General features: G+C 47.2%; 1 protein-coding gene across 1 annotated transcript in view; it reads right to left on the bottom strand.

Moving 5' to 3' along the window:
- LOC144106476 (DDB1- and CUL4-associated factor 10-like) overlaps positions 1-23,967 on the bottom strand; it is a 135,290-nt gene that overhangs the window by 64,114 nt on the left and 47,209 nt on the right. Inside the window, exon 2 of the mRNA XM_077639292.1 lies at positions 4,393-4,601. Within this exon, the coding sequence (XP_077495418.1) occupies positions 4,393-4,580 (188 nt within the window). The 5' untranslated portion in view covers positions 4,581-4,601. The remainder of the gene's footprint in view (positions 1-4,392; positions 4,602-23,967) is intronic.

Below are 23,967 nucleotides of genomic sequence, written 5' to 3'. Positions count from 1 at the left end.
ATGTGGCCAACTCGGGAGCAGTTAAAGCAGATGGGCCTGTCATCAGGTGTTCTCCATTCATCTGGATTGCGGCTGCGTCGAGGGTAGTATGCACGTTCAGAACCGAGCTCCGGGGACATGCGGCGAGCATATGGGGCACTAACTGAGCAAACAGGTTGAATCCCAAGATTGGCAAATTCTTTGCGAACGACAGCCTGTATAAGGGATACTGCTGGAGTACTGTCTGTTGCGGGTGGATGAAACGCAACGGGGGACATTGCCTCTACTTCTTGGCGCACAAGTCGTGTCAGGCTCTCAGATGTCGGCAGAAAGCTCGGTGAGTCTACACAGGACGACGTCGCAGTCGTATTCGGCAACCGCGTGAACTGCGGAGAAATTCGGCGGCTCTTCGCTTGTTCGAACCGGCGGCATTCCTTGATGATTGCGTCAACCGTTCCGCAGTCCTTGTATACAAGAAGGTTAAAGGCGTCATCTGCGATGCCTTTGAGCACGTGACCTACTTTGTCGCACTCTGACATAGTGGCGTCGACTTTCATGCAGAGAGCTAATATGTCCTGAATGTATGATACATAGGACTCTGTGGACGTTTGTGCACGGCATGCGAGCTCCTTCTTCGCAGCGAGCTGACGCCCGAATGGCTTACCAAATAGGTCACAAAGCTTGCGCTTGCAGAGATCCCAGCTGGTGAGTTCATCCTCGTGGGTCTCGAACCATACCCTGGCAGTGCCCGTCAGGTAGAAGATGACGTTGGCCAACTTTAGGGTCGGGTCCCACCTGTTGTGTGTGCTCACGCGCTCGTACATTGCGAGCCAGTCCTCCACGTCGACGCCGTCCGTTCCGTTGAAGGTCCCAGGATCTCTCGGATGGGCAATGATGAACGCCGGGTTGGCGGACGCCGACGGAGCGGCCCCTTCGCTGGTCATGGTTGAAGAGCCGGCGAGCTGACGACCGCTGCGGAGTTCCGTGCTTGCTGTGGCTGTACCCCGCACCTCACACCAATAATGTAACGTGAAGATGTGCACACCAAAAGGGAAAAATATATTTACAGGGAAACAGCTTACAGCCACGCAGCCGAACAACCGGGCACGCGAAGCCCAGCCGCAGAAACGCACTTCGTCCTCTTCGCGTTCCAAGCGCGAGCGCACCAAGCACGAGCGTTCCAAGCACAAGCACAACCGTAGAAATATATTTCAGACACAGAGAAAATTACTTAGGTGATGACCAGGTTATGATAGCCTGAAGTGAAAATGCAATTGGTGACGTTTTAATATTGTTAAGCTAGATCAGCCGCCTGCTTAACAATGATGCAAGTTGTTTTACAAATATGATCTTAGTGCTAGCAGTGAAAGTGGTACATTACAAAGGCCCGTAAATAATTGCATGTACAAGGAAATCTGAGCTGGCAAGCCATCAAAGTAAGAAAAGGCCACGGGCCGAGTACCGTACCTCGTGTCATGCCAGAAAACAAAGGCGAGATAGGAACACTTAATAATATCTAATATATTTACTTGTTCAATTTTAGTTTATTTAATAATAAAGTAGAGCAGCTACAAATATGACCATGTGTACAGATTGCTGACTTAGTTGAGTGATTAATAAAACCAGTTTGTGTACGGACTGTTGACTTATTTGAGTGATGAATATAATCAATAATGAATGAATTAAATAATGAGGTCGAAGTGCAACACTTGTTGTACTCACTAACAAATTCCAAATGCTCATCGTCCGCTGTCAGCTTCGACAGTACAGTTGTGCCGAGGGCAATGCAAGAACGGAAGAAACATCCCCGACCAACAAAACCCATATGTTAACTGAAGAAACAAGCGACAGCAATGGCGACAGTTTGAACAAGTGCACGGCTGCTGCTCTTCATGTCAATTTCAAGATACTGGCTGGAAATACACCTGTGCTGCCAAAACTTAGCAAGCTAACAACAAAAGCTTGAAATGACACTAAGGGTAGCATAGCAAGCAATAGAAAAAGAAATGATAAGTGTTATTTTTCTCTCTCTAAGGCAGAAAAACAGCTTAGGGGACCAAAAGGCGCAAGTTAAGAACTTTTTAGCTGAAACCATGAGAAGGCAACGGACTTGGGCCAGACATGTAATCTACAAAAGAGATAACTGCTTGAAGATCTCTTAGAGTGAGAGAACAAATATGAAGACAACAGTAATGTAGTCAAGGACAGCACTGGGTCAAATTTAAAGCGGTGCGGTTAAGTTTCCCAGAAGAAAATGGCCAATACCAGCACAGCACGCTTGTAGTTAATGTCTCATATAATTACTTGTTCAATTTTCGTTTATTTATTATTAACCTCGAGCCGCTACAAAAATATGTATGTGTACAGACAGAGGTCTTTGTCCCAAGATGGAATTTATGTGGCTGATCGCAACTGGCACTGAAGAAAACACATTTTAGAGCACATGGATGAGTATGAAGCTGAGAGTTTGATTGAAAGCAAAAGTGCGAATAAAACATTTGTTTACAGTATGTGCCCATCAACAGACTTTCTTAAACTACTTCCACAACAACTACAATCACTCCGAAATACTTTGAGGAGTTCATCAGATTGCGGTGATGGTGTTGTATGTGTTCGCATGGTCACAAATCCAAACAAACAGTAACTTGACTACGACACTCGGGTGTGAAAAATATTTGTCTCCTGGCAATGCTGCAGCACCTGGTAAACGAAAGCTGCCGCAACATTAACTATAGTTCGCCAAACAGTGACCAGTGTTCAGAATAGTAATGCCCTCAGAGCTGATAACTCTTGAAAAGTGAATGTTGCTTTTTTATGCAACCTAACAGACATAGTAGCAATACAATGATAGGTACCAAAGAAACCCTAACATGAAGCAACATAAAGTGACACAAAAAAGACAGATGGTAGCTGTGTCATTATCTTTCATGTGCTGTCTGGGGTCACGCTTCCCACATTGATCGGCAGGGCGTTTGTGGGTGCAAAGATGGCTCACTACCAAACACCGAAGAGACCACGGACTTCTTTAAGGGTGCACTCAAGAGGAATCTGAACGCGTCATTTAACACGGGAACTCAATTTACACGTTCCTCGCATTCTTAGAAACTTCAAATTATGGTCTTGTGTGGCCGATTTCCTTCATTTAAATCAGATCACCAGTCCCAGCTCCCGCCTTTTTTTATGTCAACGCTGAAGATAAGAAGAGCCAACCAGCGCTTGGAGTCCCTTTCAGTCAGTCCTGTGGCGGCTTGCCGCTCTGCCATCGGCGGAGCGATACATAAAGCAGAGTCTACGCGTATTTTTAGTTACGTGGGCATAATTTGCGGCTACTTTGTCAACGACTGGATTTATTTATTCACAGAAACCTAAAAAATCAAGACAAAGGTGAATGCGAAGCCGCCATGGGACTAGCTGAAAACCACTGCACGCATACGATGGCTTCTCCGACCTTCAGCGTTGAGTTCAAAAAAGCGGGAGCTGTTACGTTTAATCCGAGTTAGGGTACGGAAATCGGCTGTACAGGGCAATACTTAGAATTTTTTAAGAAAGCTCGGGACATATAGACCGAGTTTTCGCAGTAAATATACGTGTTCATATTCCTCTTTGGTGCACCTTTCAGAGCATCGATGGTAAGTTTCCACAACTCCCGTACTTTTCAACTAAGAAACATCTAAACCTTTTCTTCTACAATAATTTTCATCTTTTGTAAAACAACGCGAACAGCATCGGAAAAGAAAAAGGACACGGGACGAGCGCTGTCCCGTGTCTTCTTTGTTCTTGTCTGACGTCTTTCGCACTAATTTAATAAAATGCATCTGTACCAACTTGCCCAACTGAACGTTCTACAGTAATTTTCCACTGTGTCCGCCATATGTGGTGGATGCAAGTGGATGTATGTTATCATGGCGTAGGCTTGTAATTGGTGGCCTCTACTGTCATATAATTTTACAATGTAATTGAACACTGACACCAATAATGCCACAAAGCATCTCTAACATGTCCAATGTTATAATGCTATGTACTCAGCCACCACAAATATACTCATTACAGACAACAGGGGTGAAATTTATCAGGCTTCTTAGTTCAGAATTCGGACGGGCTCTTCCTACAAAATTTTTAGGTCAGGAAGTATAATTGTGGTAGCTCAATAACTGGTCAGGCTTGCTTACAAAATGAATAATGGAGAGCTGGAGGGCACCACCAATAAACGGTGAAAACATTTATAGTGCCACCATTTGCAAATCTCGAAAACATGCAACGGGATAAGCCTAAATTTTAAACAATTGATTCAAAAATGTAATAATTAAATATTTCTAATCATTACAGGTGTCTACAAGCACACAAACAAAGGCAGCCTCTCCGAGCTATGTTTTCAAAAGCTGCAGGTGTAAAAAAAGAAAAAAAGTGACATACCCTTCTGGGCCGAAAGATAAGTTGAAAATGCCTCCATGATTAGAACGGTAGAAATCAGGTTTCTGTGATGGCAGAAACGCACGGTACAGCTCCTGGAGCATGTGATCATTGGCACCAATGTATGAGCGTAGTCCTAAACGCTGATGATCCACTTTCCTGCCCCAAAAGTCCAGTCTTTTTGGTGCCATACTTGATCAGTTTTTCTTACTCTGGAAAAGGACATCAGCACATATTAGATGTGAGAAAGTTGTTGGCAACACTAATCAAAAGTACAACCATGTTTTGATACCCTGCCTGGGATACAATGTCCATTGCAAAAATTATGCATGTCGTCTGCTTCCCTGCAAAATATTTTTATACTCTTTCTTGGCACCTGCTTATAAGACTACATCAACAGTGTAATAGCTACAATGAAAACATTATTGCGGATTAGCTCAGCTAATCTCACGATATACAAAGCTCAAGGTGCCGGCGTTCACTGTGTTCATTGGCGTTGGCGTTGACAACCTTCTAGACGGCGATGGCTTCGAGGAAAAGAAGGGCGCATAATTAGCTCCCTCGATCTGTGGACGCCTCATTCGTGATTTGATTCATGTGGCGGTTGGCGAGAGAGAGATGGTCAATAATAATAATAATTGGTTTTGGGGGGAAAGGAAATGGCGCAGTATCTGTCTCATATATCGTTGGACACCTGAACCGCGCCGTAAGGGAAGGGTAAAGGAGGGAGTGAAAGAAGGAAGGAAGAGAGAGGTGCCGTTGTGGAGGGATCCGGAATAATTTCGACCACCTGGGGATCTTTAACGTGCACTGACATCGCACAGCACACGGGCGCCTTAGCGTTTTTCCTCCATAAAAACGCAGCCGCCGCGGTCGGGTTCGAACCCGGGAACTCCGGATCAGTAGTCGAGCGCCCTAACCGCTGAGCCACCGCGGCGGGCGAGAGATGGTGGCCTGAATGCATTTGCGCTCATAGCATTGTGACTGACTTGCGGCACTGCAGCAATAGCTAGGTCGTAGAGTTCATTTGGTGATCAATCTCTCGCGATCAACCAATAAATGCATGCCACCTCCCAGTGTGTCAGGGAGGTGCCCTGCCTGTCCAGTGTGTGGAACGCAATCAAACCAGGCTTTTGCAGTTGGACACCAACGCCAGGTACATGAAAGCGAGATTGAGGTCTCCACTGGCCCACGGAGTTCGTGCGCCTTTCCTTTCGTGAAAATGAACAGCCTTTGCAACGTTGTCGACGCCAATGAACTGTATGCAACCCGAAAGCCCACTTGTTTTGTTTGGTTTCTGAGGAAAGGAAATGGCACCGTAATAGTCTCAGATTTCTCGGTGGACACCCGAACCACGCCTTAAACGAAGGGATAAAGGGGCGAGAAAAAGAAGAAAGAGAAAACTCGAGAAAAAGAAAAAAGATAAAACTGAAAATTGAAGGTTGCATTTTGAGGAAAGGCGCGGCGCTGCGCAGTGGCGGGGTACCTGTGGCTCGGTGCTACTAGTGGCGCATGGGCAGTAGTGACCAGGAAGCGAGATAGAGATAAAAAATTTGAAGGACGCTCAAGCTTCGTCTTTAAGAGACGCGACAGCATGTTGCACCGTTTTTAAAGGGGCCACTGAACGCCATCGCCAGTTCTGTGCGGCGTGTGGCCCTTTGAAGAATTTAAGGAAATGACGCCTGCGTCACATATCTCGGTGGACACCCGAAGCGGGACGTAAGAAAATTGGGATACTGGCAAACTTAATTCATTGGAGATAAATGTAACCAAAACAAAAGCCGTTTTTTTTCACAATGCAGTCGCCGATGCCTTTCATGCCCTCAAATAATAATCTAATTTTTGACCATGCTCCTACTGAAGTTCTTTAAAAAATAAAACCCTTGGTGTTCATTTCAACTAAAATATGTCCTGGATAGACAAACAAATGAAATAACTTCACGCCTGTCAAAAACAGTAGGTATGTTAGCAAAGCTCAATTTCTTCTTACCGCTCATTATTATTGTCTTACTAAACTATATTTTTCTTGTATAGGATACAACTACACAAACAAATTTAAATCGAATATATGCGCTACAAAAAAGGCTATTCGCCATATAGCCGGAACAGACTACGACACTAATACTGCGCCGCTTTTTCAGAATTTTATAGTGATGTCAGTATTTCTACTCGTATTACTTAGCAGTTCGCTACAAACAGCACGTAACTACCTCCAAGAGTACAATTCTTTCGACCGCCAATCTCACAACACTTACACGAACATGTCTTTCGCGTTCTGGTCATAACTGGGCGGTGCCTTTCGTAAGAACGACGTTTGGCCAGCAAAGGCCTGCACATACTCTGCCCACTCTGTTAAACTCTTATCGTCAAAATAAAGTTTATATTGAAAATGTAAATAAAAAAGAACACATTCGTTCTTTCTCTCGCAAATGTAATTTTTCTGCTTTTCGTTAGGTGTATTTCTGCGGTGTCGTTTGGATTTTTGGGGGGTTTGTTGCTTTGTACAAGTGCTATTATTCGCTGATCATGTGTGTCATTTATATTGTGTCATTACCTTTAACAACAAAAAAACTGAAGTATGCGTAGTAATAGCTAAGTGCACCAAATGTGCACCAAAGTGCACCAAGTGTTAATACAGACACCTTGCTGTTTTGCCAGATAATGGAGCCCGAGCGCCGCCAAGTTAACGTTCACTTTTTGTCTCGAGTCCCTCATTTCTTACTGAAATGAAATAAACTTCAAAACTTCGAAATTAAATGAAAATTGGTTTTAAGGGAAGGAAATGACGCCAGTCTTACAACTGTGACTAGGGAACGAGAGAGAGAGAAAAAAAAATTTGGAGGACGCTTAAGCTTCGTCTTTTAAGAGTGAGACGCGACAGCGTGTTGCGGCATTGCCAAGGGATCCACGGAATGCCATCGCCCGTTCAGCGCGACGCGCTGCCCATTGGACATTTTAAGGAAAGGACGCCTGTCCCACATATATCGGTTGACACTCGAACCGGGCCGTAAGGGAAGGAAAGTGAAATGAAAATTGGTTTTAAAGAAAGGAAATGACGCCTCAATATCAGTTCTCGCTGGACACCTGTACCGCGCCGTAGGGGAAGGAAAATCCTTTCCCTGTCCACCGAGATGTGACATATACTGCGCCATTTTTCACTCACGGCAAGCGCTGCTGACGCCGACGACACCTCATTTTCTACGACACTGGGCCCGTAGCGCAGTCGCTTTAATATTCGCGGCGAGTCACTCAATGCGACGTCATGTGCCTCCTCGGAGCATCGCCACGGCGCAAAGGCAAGTTCGCGGCCAGTAAAGTTTTCGCTTTAGAGGCCAACTAATTTTTCCCATCAGATCCTCAGAGAAGTATTAACACTTTCCGATGTCTCACACGAAAACCGTGCAGCGATACACTGATGCAAGCCTGACAGGAGGTAAACAAATAGAACTGCTGTTCCTCTTGAGGCAATCTGACGAATTGCAAGAAAGCTGCGGCGTTTATACAATACAGATCCACATGAAAACAGCTAGAACACAAACCCTCCACACAAGTGACGCCAAGTTGCACGTCCTTACGCACAGGTTGCTGCAAAACGTTGTGAAACAGTTGCAAAACAGCTGTGGCCACTGTAGGGAAATATCGATCTCGAGACACATTCGCGATAAATTTGTTAAAGGCTTGTTTGAACACAAAACTCGGCTTTAGAATTATTCAAATTTTCGTACTGAGGCATCGAATCCATCCTCCGTATCTCTATGCAAACTGACGGAACGTGACTATGCATTACAGAAATGACTACAACAACCAAAACGTAAATAAACCGCAAAAAGACGACGCTCGGATACTGTCGCAGTTGTACAAGATACACACGCAGACAGAATATCAGCTCTGCATAAGCCAAGCGGCGCCAGCTTTTCTGACAAGGCACTCGCTGCAAGAACAATCGTCAGCAGCAAACCACGTAGAACGCCAGGGCTCGAAAGGCGCCGAACGGAGCGAGAGCAGAGGATACAACATTACCATCCCAACACAGCTCAGGTATACACAGGGCGCCTTTGACAGCCATCAGGAACGCAAACGGCGCAGAGACTATGCGTACCAAAACATTGGTAACAGTTCCAGTTACCGATGAACAAAAGAGAACAAGCAACAAGCGCATAAAAATATATTTTATTCCATCTCCAAAGAGTCTCTAAATCCCTTTCTCACGATGCAGACCCATCGCTAGCTCTATAGTTGCTGACGCAGAACTCTGGAACCATATAAGTGAATAGTATTGACATCACGGCACAGTAACGTGACGTACTATTAACGGCGACGCGCGACATCAGCGAGGCGCTGCGTCGGCGACTCAGAGGTCGGTGTGCTGACCGGCAATATGCCGTTGCTGACGCACGAGCCGGCACCTTATATCGGCGGACGAACGAAACCTTCCTGTCGATGAGACGATGACCATAGTTGTTCTCGTTTGCACCTTCTCCGTCATACGAATAAGCGAAACGAGCGACTACATTTCATATGCTTACCTTCCGACTCTGCGGTAGGAATAGGCCTAGCAAGTCCGCCGGGTCCATCTGTGCGATATCGGCGATTGTGGAGAGCGAGTTCACAAGTTTTAGCAAATACAAATGGTCATCGAGCGTAGTTTGGACCACAGTGACCTGAAATGAAGGACTGCTGAGTTCTTAGGGCGAAAATACAAGCGGTAAGCGCCGCTGCTAGGCGGTGTGACCCTGTCTGTCGGTTAATGCTGCAGACGCCCTTTGCGGCAGCTACAGTCGTCGTCGTCGCTTGAGGACAGCTAATTTAGCCATTTTATTTATCTCAAACGGGCGTCGAACCTATATATTTAGATAAAACAATTTAAATTCAAGTACTGGATGCAGCGGAAAAAGCAACAAAGCAGTTACTAGTGAGAAACGTCGGACCTATATGCGGTGTCTGGCTATGATGCGTTTGATCCCCGGGCTGGCGCTCTCATTCTTCGAAGATTCTTCCAATGTTATCGCTCTGCGCAAACAAGTAAACGCACAACCGTCGCAAAAGAGAAGAAATCGTTTAACCTAAACAAACCGTAGCTTGCTAATTCATGCCGAACTAACGCGCAATTGCTGCCTGTATACAGATACAGATATGTAAAGTAGCGCCGAGATGCAGTAGTCATCATAAACACCTTCCTGGTGGAGTTACGTACCCGTGCGGTAAATGCTGACTCCTGTACAATTGTCTGGAAGCATTCATTTAGCGAATACATGGAATACATGGAAGTCTTTGCGGCGGGTAGCGGATACCAATGTCAACGTTGGATCGCAGAAGGGGTGTGTTCGCTTTCAGAGGAAACCCGAAGAGAAGGCGGCGGAGGTGGGCTTTCTTTGCCTAAAGTTTCGCCGCGGCAGCGTCTCCGGCATCCTCGGGTGTGTCGATTGGGCACTCATCACTATCAAGGAGTCGGGGGGCAGTGCTGCGAACGAGCAGCAAGAGGTTCTACGCTGCGAACGCGAGAGTGAGTATACCTCGGCAGCTGTTTTGACCGCATGAGATCAGCTACAAGTGCGGGCCTCGGCAGTGAGAGTGAATAATAATAATAATAATAATATTAATAATAATAATAATAATAATAATAATAATAATAATTGTTTCTTGGGAAAAGAAATGGAGCAGTATCTGTCTCATATATCGTTGGACACCTGAACCGCGCCGTAAGGGAGGGGATAAAGGAGGGAGTGAAAGAAGAAAGGAAGAAGAGGTGCCGTAGTGGAGGGCTCCGGAATAATTTCGACCACGTGGGGTTCTTTAACGTGCACTGACATCGCACAGCACACGGGCGTCTTAGCGTTTTTCCTCCATAAAAACGCAGCCGCCGCGGTCGGGTTCGAACCCGGGAACTCCGGATCAGTAGTCGAGCGCCCTAACCACTGAGCCACCGCGGCGGGGCAGAGTGAATACGAGCTGTGCGTGTTTTTTCTCAGATCTCTGGCGCGAACATGCGCATCCTGGCCGTGGACAGGCGCTGACCCGCATCCTTCAGCGACGCGTTCGTCTGGCGACTCCAAGGCGGAGGAAAGCCTGCTAGACGACGGTGATTTTTTTTTCTGGATAAGCAGTAAAAGAGCCGTGTCACCCGTCGGGCGAACTCAGTAGCATACATTGAGCTCCAGCACTATGCATTTGTCCGGATCTGCTAAAGCTACAAGAATAAGTCTCGCTAGTTACACCAATGCAGACACGTTACAGTATGATACAGTGTATTTCTACCCTTTTGTTAATTATAATTGCAGCAGAAACACAGGACACATGTTACATTGTTGAAATACATAGCGTTTCCTGTCGAAGAAATTAAGGCAAGATGCACCTGACAGCGCTTGTGTTGTGTAGGTAGCATAGCGCATAATTTATGTCAATATGGTGGAAAAAGACTGACCTTACAGCAGTGCTCACTTATACATCTGAATATTGCATGTCTGTATGCTCTTGAATGTCATATTCAGCAAAACCTAGATGTGGGCTACTTGACATGAGTCTTCTACTGTATAGCAGAGCGTCCCGTAAGGCTGTTGAGATCACTGAGAAAGGACATGCTTAGCTCCGCCACTTTTTTATGCAGAAGACTATGTCTACTTCCTCTATGGCTGCTTGCGCCAGTTTTGTGGCATAACATAACCTAATCAGCAGTTGCGGTAGAAAATCTAGCGCCCAGAGACGACTCAACATGCTGGCGTGGAGAGTTGTATCAGCCACTGTTCCTGTTTCCACTCTTATTGCCCCATGTCAGTGCACAACACACATCTGCAAGTGTGTGAGCAACTGTGATGTGGTTGTGCCCTTGGCCAAGCTAAGTGCGGCCAGAAGCCTGCAGTGACAAACAAGTGCCCTCACCGGCTGCCACTTCGTTTTCAGTGTGTTTGCCAGTATACCTCCCAGTTCCTCAGCAGCGTGTTGCACAGTCTCTTCGTGAAGGCGGAAAAAGTGTTGAAGCAGGTCGCCCAATTTGTGAAAAGCGTCATCTTGAACTCTCTTTTTGTCAATGCCAAGCCCACCTGCCCCTTCTCTGCTATCTCCTTGCAGCTTGGTGGTGTTTCTGTGGTTATTACCTGTGTGACGAACATGCATGAACCAAAAGTGTAGTGCTGGAATAAGGCACGAAATATTTGTGATCCTTGTTGGAATCAAAAATCAACACCAAAGCTGATTTTTAGTGCATCATACATTCAGTAAGCGCGTTTATTTTTGTTGGCGTAGAATTTGACACAAGAGTTTCTATTGCAGAAAAGGCACTGTACATATAAGAATAATTTACCTTGATGTACAATTACCATATGACACTTTAGAGTGCAGTTCAGAAAAAAATTTGAAACATTAATTCAAAATGCCTGTTTTCTTTCATAGAGGCTACCTGTACAATAAATACTGCATGTTACAGTGCACATAATCCTTTTTCAGGACTAGAAAACATTTTGGCACATATAAGTTGTGTAAATACCAAAGCTAAGCTTTTTGCTAAATGGTATGTGGATAGGGGTTTCACTCTGTGGTAAAAGCTGTACAACAATGCATATATAATATTGTAAGGTGCAGTGGCTACAATCAATCAATCAATCAATCAATCATTTTTTATTCAAGACAATAATACAAGACTATTGTCTTGGGGGATGTGACAAAAGGCGGAAAAGTGCCTGACGAGGTCACGCCACCCTGTGGCAAGCAGCGGTTTGACACTCATGCAGAGTTTCAACAGAGTTTACATGCAGAGAAATGTCTTAGATGAAACTGTTGAATGTCTAGAACATCTGCACTGATAGACAAAGATGCGTAAACATCACAGACACATCATCAAGGAGATGGTGTGTGAGTAGTGGTTAGTTTACAATCACAAATTACGCAACACCATTACTGGAAATGCTCTACAGCTCTAAGAACATATATAGCAGCTTCATAGTGGGAAATTTTGAGCACTCGGTTATTGCCCCATAACTGACACCTAGCTTGGTTTGCGTAACACAAGTCTACGAAGTCCAGTCCATGATGACACGAGACAGTGGCAATGCCGAATTGCTGGACAAGCTCCTTATGCTATTGCATATTATGTGTGACAAGGGCAACTGCTTTCAAGCTACTTTTCCTCTGGGTGTCTAATACCCTAGTCATTTTCAACTGGTTGTTTCCTTTCTAACTGGAGCAGCCTGTATATAGGGTGCCTCAGATAAGATGGACCATAATTTAAAAAAAGAAAACCTAAGTGCTCTTCCGACCTGAAAGGAAGTGCATGTTAGAAACTATGCAAAATATTTAAAGACCTTCAAACACTGCCCTCATCAAACCCAGCTATACCAACATCAGTCCGCCTGCTGAGCAAAATACAGTAACAGGTTACATATCAGTTCCCTGTCCTACCTACCTCACTGCTCTAGATCATATGTAATTCAAGCGCTGTGTACCAGCGAACATGAACAAACTTGCTCAACTTTCTGCCCAGTTGCAATTAGCCTCTACACAAGCCATATAAGCAAACCACTTCTTTCCTGGTTGGCTCTGGATCTACTACAAGATCAGCAAACAACGTTAATGGAACAAGCTATTTCTCTCTTCGGTGACAATAGCAAAGTTATCAAATCAAGTGCTTCCTTTTTCTCTAAACGAAAGTGGAGAATTAACATCACAATTTCTGCATCTTGCACACAAAAAAAGAAACTACCGCAACAACTGAACATAAACCGAACGGAGCTACAAAAATACCAACGGAACCTCAATTTCTTAGCCCGATGTGGGCGGCATCACTTGGTTACACGGCAGAAGAGTGCTGCCACAGAGGCAGGCCGTGTCGGCTCTCTTTTCCCGCACAGATATTGCAAGCTACCAGCAGTTGCAACTTCCTGCTCCCGTCTGTCGGCTGTCGCTTCTATGCGATGATTCATAGTTTTCTGGTATTTTGTAAAGAAAGTAAACAGAACGACACGTCACTCGGTCATCGATAGGCGCCGACCGAGAACACCGACTGAAGTTGTCGTCATCAATTTTCGAGCCCAGCGCTGCTTGTAAGTCGATGTCGGCAGGCAAGTAGCATTCACTGCCTTCAATCAGATGTTTCTGCGCCCTGAAGACATCCGCAAAGTACCATGATTTTAGACGGCACGCAAACAAACAGGAACTAGCCGTAATAATAATAATAATAATTGGTTTTTGGGGGAAAAGAAATGGCGCAGTATCTGTCTCATATATCGTAGGACACTTGAACCGCGCTAAAAGGGAATGGATAAAGGAGGGAGTGAAAGAAGAAAGGAAGAATGAGGTCCCGTAGTGGAGGGCTCCGGAATAATTTCGACCACCCGGGGATCTTTAACGTGCACTGACATCGCACAGCACACGGGCGCCTTAGCGTTTTTCCTCCATAAAAACGCAGCCGCCGCTGTCGGGTTCGAACCCGGGAACTCCGGATCAGTAGTCGAGCGCCCTAACCACTGAGCCACCGCGACGGGGCGGGAACTAGCCATAGAATCAGCTGTTTTCTTGCAGGCTGCCATGTTCACGCGATACCACTGCCAGCGCGTCCTCACAGCGGAAGAAGTTACCCTACAGCAAATTTATTTGAAAAAATTTAGAACGCTTCTAACTTTACTTCTTGTTATTACACTTACAACGCAGTTTATTACAAAAATAAAACAATACTTGTTTTCTTCATTGCGTTTATGTTTATTTTTAGACTAACTTGTTCACGCTTTAGTGCTGACAGCACACCTTCGCGGCAACAAAGTGACTGAGCAGCAAATTTAATTGAAAAAATGAAAACGCTGCTTCTTTAGCTTGATGTGGTTGAGTTTGAAATACTGTTTCCTAGCAAAATAAAACATTACTTGTTTTATTCACTGCGTTTTTACAGCAAAAACGGCAAAACATTAGTCTGCGGTCTCCTGTCGTGCGAATAAATGGTTCCGGGGCGGAGCCCTGCTATCAACCACCGCAACCTTGTTCCTCATTGGCCGATTCCGCGGTCGGCATCTCGCGGTGTCGTCATTTTGACGTCACGATCTAAAAAATTGAGAGAGTTTTTGAGAGCGATGCGTAATACCGGCCCTGATTTCCACAGGCGCTGCTATGCACAACATGTGTACGAGAGCAGACGACGCAACCATCTGTGCGCCACTGCTCTTGGGGCCTAGGTGACGAGGGTTGCTGCTCTTCATGCTGCTCTTTCATGATAGTGACGTCGTAGCACACCACGGCGCACAGAACCGAAACAAAAATTGCTCAGTATAAAGAATACAATAATAAATTATTTACCGCAAATATATGAATTACGCAGCGTGTATCACGAGTCCTTTGACAACAAGCAACGTTTTGAATAAAGAACACGCCCACCAAAACTTTGGTGTCTCCAAACCTTTAAGGGCAAATTCGCGAGCAAGAGCGTTCGCAGGATTGATGTCTTGAGTGGTGGCGATGGTGATATTCTGGTCCTAGATGGGCCAGATACTAAGCATGTCTACAGATGATGCATTTATATACGCAGAGAGTAAAGCACCAAGCTCACCGATCTGCAGGACCGTCTACAGGGAGATCGTTACTCTGGGCTTGATGATGATCGTAAAATCTTCTTTGCGAAGTCAAGGCATAGCAGTGGGCCGCCATTTCTTCAATAACACTGTTTGAGAGAGCTGAGGGTTGGAGCTGGCAGTATTTGGATGCACAGGTACAGCGGCACTCACGGAGAGTCCGTTGACCGCTGAGGTGTTCAGGCGTTGCTGGCGTTTACGAAGTGCCACCGACGGGAAACGACCTTCGTCTACTATCTCCTGCGTCGCAGTTGGAGTGTCAGGCGGGGACAAGGCGCCTGCACGACTTCTGTTTATGCCATCGTTTCGGGATCGTACCCTTAGCGAGCGAAGGCCGCCATGGCATCCGCAATGAAAGCTGGAGACCAGCTACTTGTCTTTAGGCCTAGCTAGAGCTCCCGCAGAGTGAAGACATAAATGGGCCTAAAAGGCCCAAAAATTGGCTCACCTGGTCGATGGCGGTATCTTCGGTTGCCTCGAGATCTTATCCGTCTATCAGAGGCAAAATATTCGCGGTCGTAGTGATCTTTTCTTTAATCCGGACAATAATTGCTGGAGCCCAAATGAGGCGCGTCCGCTCGAGACGCGCGGCGGCCGCGTTCCTCCGAACCGCGCCGTAAGGGAAGGGAAATGAAAATTGGCTTTCAGCAAAGGAAAATTGGTTTTGGGGGAAAGGAAACAGCGCAGTATCTTCCTCACATCTCGGCGGACACCTGAACCACGCCGTAAGGGAAGGATTAAAGGAGGGACTGAGAGAAGAAAGGAAAACAGGGGCGCTTTTTGGAGGTCTCCACAATATATATGACCACATGGGGATTTTTAACGTGCACTGACAGCGCACAGTACACGATCGCCTTTTGAAGTGAAAAGCTTCACTACTCCAGCTTTTCGAGTTTCACCTTGAATGCAGCTAGAAGAGAGTTTTCCTCAAATTTCACCTTGAATGTAAGTAGAGGTTAAACCATGAGAAATGACGTCTGTCTCACATATTTCGGTGGACACCCGAACCGCACCCGTAAGGGAAGGAAAATGAAATGAAAATAGGTGTAAAAGAAAGGACATTATGTCTGTCTCACTTATCATAGTGGAGAACAGACTTTCGCCCTTAAGTGAAGGAAAAATAAACTTGGTTTTGAGGAAAGGAAATGCGGCCTGTCTCACAGGTGGACGAATTTATTCTGAAGGGCCCGCGGCGCCTCTTTTAAATCGGAAGCTTTACTGGTCGCGAACTTGGGATTTCGTCGTTACCGCACTCCGAGGAGGCACATGATGTCACAGCGCGCGCCTCGCCGCGAATATTTCTCTCTCTCTCTTTCTCTCACTCCCTAGTCAAAACTGCGCATGTGCCACTAATAGCACCAAGCCACAGGTGTTCCGCCGCTGTGCAGCGCCGCGCCTTTCCTCAAAATGCAACTTTCAATTTTCAGTTTTCTCACCCTTATTTCCTTCCTTCTTTTTTCTCTTTCTTTTACGACGCGGTTCTAGTGTCCACCGAGATATGTGAGACGGTTACTGTACTTTGCTAAAGCCTCTTGATAATGACAATAGCGACACTCCCCTCCACTCCCGCGTTCCCTTCCTCGATTATCCTCGCCCGCTGGCTGTGCGCGCTGCGCAAGGCACGCTTCGCAGGCCATCGCAGGGGACTGTCGAGCTCGAGAGCCAGGACCCCCAGTCGAGCCCGAGGCGCATCAACAACCCATAATGGTGAGAGCAAAGGCGTGAGCTTCGCAACCACGGCTACCCAGGGCGGAAATATTAAGGAGAAAAAAGGCGAGGAAATAGAAAAATTGACAAACTTTATTAAGAGCATGAATGCAACAATCCTTAGTTTAAAGGACATATAAAATTTAAAAACAGAGCGCAATACAGTGAAGACTTAATCTCAAACAAAAGCAGGCGGATCTAAAATAGCGGCGCCCAACAAAATCGAAGGCGACCCTCTTAGCGCTCAAGCCGACAGCAAAGGTGCGGAGATTAATATGATGGTCGAGGGTACCTCTCCACCCCCATTTAAACGCAAAGTCAGGGAGGAAAACTACTCAGACCTGACAGTAGATGAAAAGCTAGAGAAATTAAATGCGAAACTGGAGAGAAGTCTGAAGAATTTTGCTAAGGAAAGAGACAGTAAACTTGAGGACTTAGCCAATCAGCTTCAACAAATGCAGATACAGATGCAAAATCACTTTCACCTCATGACGGAGGCGCTCCAGCAATTAAACGGGGAAACCGCCAACCTAAATGCGAGATTGACTCTACTTGAGGAGAACATGACAAAGTTGAATAATGGACAGACCGCCCAATAACATCCAAATTCGGCAATGGAACTGTCGCGGGTATCGGCGCAAGCGACCGGTATTGCAGACCACGCGGTCGCTCCGCGAATCAGCCCCGCTTGCTATAGCGTTGCAGGAAACCGGTAGCCCGGCCAAATTACAAGTGTATCGCGCCTTCCACAGTGGGAAAGGGGACAAATCGAGAGTTACAACACTGGTGCAGAGAAACGTATCAACGATCGAACACGAATTAGAAGACAACGTCATAAAAAACGTCTTTGTAGAAATTCTAACAGGTAAAAAGGAGGAATCAAACACTTTCCTACTCAATATTTACAGCCCACCGCGACAACGGAAGGTCCGCTTCAGGGCGATAATGAACAAGGCACTTAAAATAGCCGGGAGCCAGCCGCTAATTATAGTAGGGGATTTTAACGCCCATCACCCGGAGTGGGGGTACACTAAGGAAGACGCAAAGGGGAGACAGTTGTGGGAGGACACGCATAACCTGAGGACAACATTGCTGACTGACCCGTTACACCCCACGCGGGCGGGGAACAGCATTACCGCCGATACCTCACCGGACCTGACCCTGATTAAAAATGTAGAAACGACGCAATGGATAATTACGGAACTCAATCTGGGGAGCGACCACTCAATAGTGGAAACCACGGTTGAAATCAGGAGTAAAGTAAAAGGAAAAAAGTGTTTCCGGACGAAAATCACAGACTGGGCACGATTTAGAGAGATTAGGGGGAGCAGAGGCATAACAAAGAAAGGAAATATAGAGGACTGGTGCGAAGCGGTAAAGACACCAGGAAAACAACTAAGACGCTAGAAGGAGAAAAAGTTCCGGAAATAGCGGATGCCCGACTCTTACACATGTGGGAGGCCAAACAGGGCATGGAACGTCGACTTAAAAGCCAAGGCAGAAACAACCAAAACCTCAGAAGAAGGTTGGCGCGTCATAACAAAGAAATAGAAGATTACGCCTTTAAGCTGTGTGAACAAAATTGGACTAACAATTGTAGTGACATGGAAAGGAATATGAATCTCCCACAGACGTGGAATATCCTAAAACATTTATTAGACCCTGACACGTCCAAAACACAAGCACGAGTCAAAATGGCTAAAGTTAGACACGCATGCGAAGAACAGGACGATGACATATTCATGAAAAAACTCGTCGAGACATACATAGGCGACACGGAAATTAAAGTGCTACCCGACTACCACGGGATTCCAAATGAGAAGTTAGACGCGCCCATCACGACAGCTGAAGTAAGGGCGGAGATAGCGAAACTCAAAACCAAGTCGGCTCCAGGGCCAGATGTAGTCACGAATAAGATGCTCATGAACTTAGATGACAACTCGATAGAGGCCCTTACCAGCTACATGCAGGATTGCTGGAAAAAAGGGGAGATCCCACCGCTGTGGAAAGAGGCTACTGTGATCCTGATTCCAAAACCCGGGAAGCAACCGCAGCTGGAAAACCTTCGGCCTATATCACTCACGTCATGTGTCGGAAAGTTAATGGAACACATCATTCAGACCAGAATTTCAAATTATATGGAGGAAACAGAGAAATGGCCAGACGAGATGTATGGCTTCAGGCCCCATCTGAGCACACAGGACGTCATGCTGCGGCTGCAGCACGACATAATTCATTCCAGAACCAAAGACGCCAAAGTCATTATGGGGCTAGACCTAAAAAAGGCCTTCGACAACGTTAAGCACGAAGCCATTCTGGAGGGGCTCCAGCAGGCAGGAATAGGGCTAAAAATTTATCATTATATCCGAAATTTTTTAACGGACCGCACGGCGGTTATAACTTTCCAGGAAATACAATCCGGCGTGATCAGGCTGGGTAACAGGGGGACACCTCAGGGATCGGTACTGTCACCCACTCTTTTCAACATGGCCATGAGAGGGCTCCCGAAGGAATTGCGAAAAATTGAGAACTACAACTTAACCTACAGCCTGTACGCGGATGACATCAATCTCTGGATCAACAGAGGGAGCGACGCAGAGATCAATCAAACGCTGCAGGCGGCAGCAGACGTCATCTGAAAGTACGCGGAGGACAGAGGACCTAAATGTTCGCCTGAAAAATCAGAAATCTTCATGTATAATGACAAGGCACTCAGGAACAAACCTCCCTCTGACCCACAGGTGTACGTTGAAGGAAGGGAAATACCAAAGGTAGAGACATTACAAATATTGGGCCTCCACTTACAAACACATGGGAGGAACACGATCACAATTAACAAATTAGAAAACCACGCGACCCAGACATTAAACCTCATCAGGAGGGTCTCACGTAAGGGAGGCGGCCTCAAGGAAAAAACCTCCTAAGATTGGTACAGGCCTTCATCATTAGTAGAGTGGGCTACGCCACGCCATATCTGAACCTAAAGGCAGATGAGAGGAGCAAGATAGACGCGCTCATCAGGAAATGCGTAAAAAAGACCCTAGGGCTCCCAATCTGTACATCGACGGAGAAGCTACTGGCCCTAGGACTGCATAATACGATTGCAGAAATCGCGGAAGCGGTTAAAACCTCACAACTTGAAAGACTCAGCACGACGCGAGTGGGAAGAGCTACGCTTAGTAATCTTCGAATGGCCACAGACAGGGGGCAAAAGAAAAGGGTCGACATTGACAGGGAAATCAGGGCGCACCTAAGAATCCCTCCCCTACCCAAGAATATGCACCCTGAGTTTAATAAGGAAAGGAGACAGAAAAGGGCGGAAGCGATAGAAAGAATATATCGGGGTAAACCCCGAAATGAAGTCGCCTACGTATATGCGGCAGGGGACAGACACAGTCGATACATGACCATAGTGGCGGTAGATGGGGAGGGCACCCTCATCACGGCGGCCACCATACTAGGGAAAGAAACCGAGATAGCGGAGGAAGCCGCGATAGCGATCGCTTGCGCTGGCTCCAAAGCTAGATATATTATTAGCGACAGTAAGACTGCAATCCAAAATTTCAGCAGAGGGAGGATAAACCCCCTCACCACCAAATTTTTAACACAAACCGTGATTGATAGGACGATCAACATCATCTGGACCCCGGCGCACAAATCTGTCAGCGGTAACGAGGCGGCCCACAGTGCAGCTCGAGATCTCTACCTCCGTGCTGTACAGGATGGGTCGGCTCAGGCCGAACATGATTGAAAAGGGCGATCAATCTCGTATCAAGAGATTACAGAACACTACAAGCAATGCCGGAGGTGTTTTCCCCCACCAAACACGGCGTTAAATAGGAGTCAGGCGACGGCGTGGAGACGCCTGCAGACTGGAGTATACCAAAACTCAGTACTAAAAAAACATATCCGATCGGACTGCGAGGACGATAAATGTAAAAAGTGTGTGGCGAGAGGAACCCTCGACCATATAATTTGGGAGTGCGCTTACTCCCCAGGCAGGGCGCAAAACATTAGCAGTAGGGAAGCCTGGGAAACCTTGTTGCGGAGCTCGGACCCTCAGCTCCAAATCACCGCCGTCCAACTGGCAGAAGAGGCCGCCGGCGAAACCAACCCGGCCAGCATCGAATGCGACCATCCCGTGCGGCTGGGCCGCTCCTTAGTCCACTCCCCTGTAAAGGGGGGTGATACAGAGCGGCCCAGGCGGTGTGGTCTTTCTCTGTTGGACAATAAAAGTTTTCAACAACAACAACAACAACAACAGGCCATCGCACGCTCGCCTGCCCGATGTGTTCGCTGGCCCACATGAGCGCGCCGAAGTTTGCGCTTCTTTTGACGCTCTAATATTTAACACAACCGCACAAACTGATGCGACATGCGTCTTTGCAACGAATCCCTTTTATCACTTTCCGGTTCGAGCAGGAAAAGTCCTTAACGTGAGCGCTTGCGACATGAGCAATCAAACCGCACTCCGTGCTCTACAACAAGGCAGTATTTATTGGCTTCAGATTTTTATTCAATATTTTAGCTCACTGACGCTACGCTAAATGAAGATTGAACCTAGGTCTACATTTTTGCAGAAATACTGTTTATGACGTTGTTAGCCTGCAATCGAACGAGGTAAAGATTCGGTAATTTAGGTAACGAAGTCGTTTGACAAGTGAGTGAGTGGCTGCGAAAATGCTGGTAAATTTTCTTTAATGCGCGCTAGGAAGCTTGGCTCGTCGGAGTATTGCACACGCCGCGGCTTTATTGCCTTCATTACAAATTTCACGGCTGCTTCAAAGAGCACTTTATTTCATAGTTGTCTGTTAACTTCATTAACTACTGCAGAAGCGCGCCTGGCCAAGGGTTTGGCTTAAAATTTTGAGGTGATTGCTGGTGCCAACAGAAGATTTTATTAAGTCACGGATAGGTATGGTATTCTGTTGATGACTCATATATGCTAATCCCTCAAATCCATTAAACGAATGCTTCAGATGCCCGTGTAGTAGTAGTTTTTAGTGTTTAATTCAAAAATAAAAAAGGGAAAATAAAATAAAAAATTTTTGCTAACCCCGGCATCTGCTATTACTGCGGTGGTGGCACCTGAGCTGGGGAAGCGGAAATAAAGGATAGCAGGCACTTAAAGAAGTGAAATGAAATAGGTGAGGGGACAGTAAGAAAGGATAGGGGGAGTGATGATATATACACTATTTACATAAGATAACAATAGTGAATAAATATTCAGCACTGTAAAGCGCGACTGGAAATGATGAATTCATTCAAAAAAATTCAAAAGAAAGCATTTGACTGAAGTCTGTCTGGTTGGGAAATTCAATTTAGTAGAAGGATGACTGACGCCAACCAGGTTATTGTTGAAAATTACGACGTTCCAGGACCAGCTCGGTGTATTCTTCGGAACGGCGTTCGGAGGCCAGGCGAGTGGACGCGCTTCACATGCGATCCGCAAACGTTGTTTTACCGACGGGATTTACTCATCCCAGCCGTGTGAAACTAGTGTCATCAGCCTCCGCTTCTTGTCAGGAACCTGCCGATACCAACTTTTCTCGATTTGGACCACCACATTAAGAGGCAAGTCCATATCTTTTCATCACCCCGCTGCGCTGAGGCTAAGCCTCGCGGCGCAGCAGCCGCCGATACCGAACGCCGTTAGAGACGCAGCTCGGAGCACCGGCACGTCGGAGCCTCGACGGCGGCATGGAGCCCATTGTAGTAGATGGAGAAGACATATCACCCTCGGAACTTACCTCTACTAACGGCTGGCAATCAGCGCACGACAAGCGAAGCTCTAATCGCAAATCCCCTCACACCGTTACTCCGAATCTGCCTCAAGCCCCGGCCGGGCGCCGGCCCCGGCCGCCCCAACTGTCTTCCCTACGCCACTCCAAGCTCCCCATCGACGACCACAAGATCATCCTCCATCCCCGTGGCGGCCTTAACCTTCCGACCGTGAACGGCGTTGTGCTTCGCTATGCCATTCTGCAAGCAGCCCGCCTCAAACCTCAACAGGCCAAGCCCGACACCGTCATCGTCAACACCCTCCATCTATCCTCATTAACACTCGCGACCCGCAGCGCAGATTCCGCTACCTCGACATCAAGTCCATAATGATCAAAACACCACCTGCGACATATACTCCAACCAAGCGGCACCGGAGGACTGCGCCCACGGCGTGGTCCACGGGGTCTCTCTTGACCACTCATATGAAAACATCAAGGACCGTTTCAGTCACGAGCGGAACCCTCCCATCCTCGACTTTAGACGCATGAGCTCGACAGAGTCCATCATCATCCTCTTCGAGCAAGTCTGGGTGCCGAAGCACATCTACTACTCCTCTGTACTCTATAGGTGCTACCTCTTCAAAAAGAAGATCGAGCACTGCCGTAACTGCGGTGCACTCGGCCACCGTGTGGATGTTTGCCCGGCTCCCAAGCAACGCAGCTGCTCCGGCTGCGACCAAGTCGAACCCCGGAGGACCACTTCTGCACGCCGCAACGCAAGGTGTGCGGAAAATCACACTTGACGACATACAAAACGTACAAGGGGCGCTTCCGCAAGCCTTACCTCGTCAAAAAGAGGTACAGGGATGAGAAGCGAGCCGCCGGGGCAAACGCCAGCCAGACTCCCATCAGTCAGGCTCCACCCCAACACCCCAGCTCCTCCACGACCCGCAAGCCCTAGGCCCCGCAGCTCACATCGAAGTCCTTTCCGGTACTGCAGCCTGCCGCACCAAAACAGCCGTCCACCCCTCACAAGCTCAAGGCCCGGTCCCTCTCCTGGACTGAAACCAGGCCACCACCACCTCCAGTCCCACCGAGACCACCTGACCAGGCACCCATCCGCAGCACCAAAGAGGTGAGCTGGCCAGGCGTAGTTTCCCAGGGCTCCACCAACCCCCTCTATGAAGAGCGGCTGCGTGTCCGCGCGCAGCTCGCCTCCCTCCAAACCACCAACCACCGCCTACAGGCACAGCTGCATGCCCGCCAGCAGACCCAATCCCCTACCCCGGCACCAGCGGTCCCGGCCGCTCCTTCCCCACTCTTCCACCACTACCTCTCTCTACTCACGAACAGCCGGCCAAAAAGCGGGCCGCAACACCCACTACCTCCCTGACCACACCAACCTCGACTTAGGGAGCGCCAGCCTTGCCTTCTAATTTCGAAGAACTCATAGAGGCGAGAATTCAAGCCGCGGTGCAGACGGCCATCCAGGCCTTCACAGATCAATTCGCGAACCTCACTACCCGTCTAGACGAATTTTCTCGCCAGATTGACGAGCGATTTAAGGAGCAAAAGACTCGCCACGCAAAAGCCTGTGCTGC

This window comes from Amblyomma americanum, chromosome 10, assembly GCF_052857255.1.
Source record: "Amblyomma americanum isolate KBUSLIRL-KWMA chromosome 10, ASM5285725v1, whole genome shotgun sequence".
Lineage (NCBI taxonomy): Eukaryota > Metazoa > Arthropoda > Arachnida > Ixodida > Ixodidae > Amblyomma > Amblyomma americanum.
Note: the sequence above shows the minus strand (reverse complement) of the source record. Positions and strands in the feature narration are given on the sequence as shown.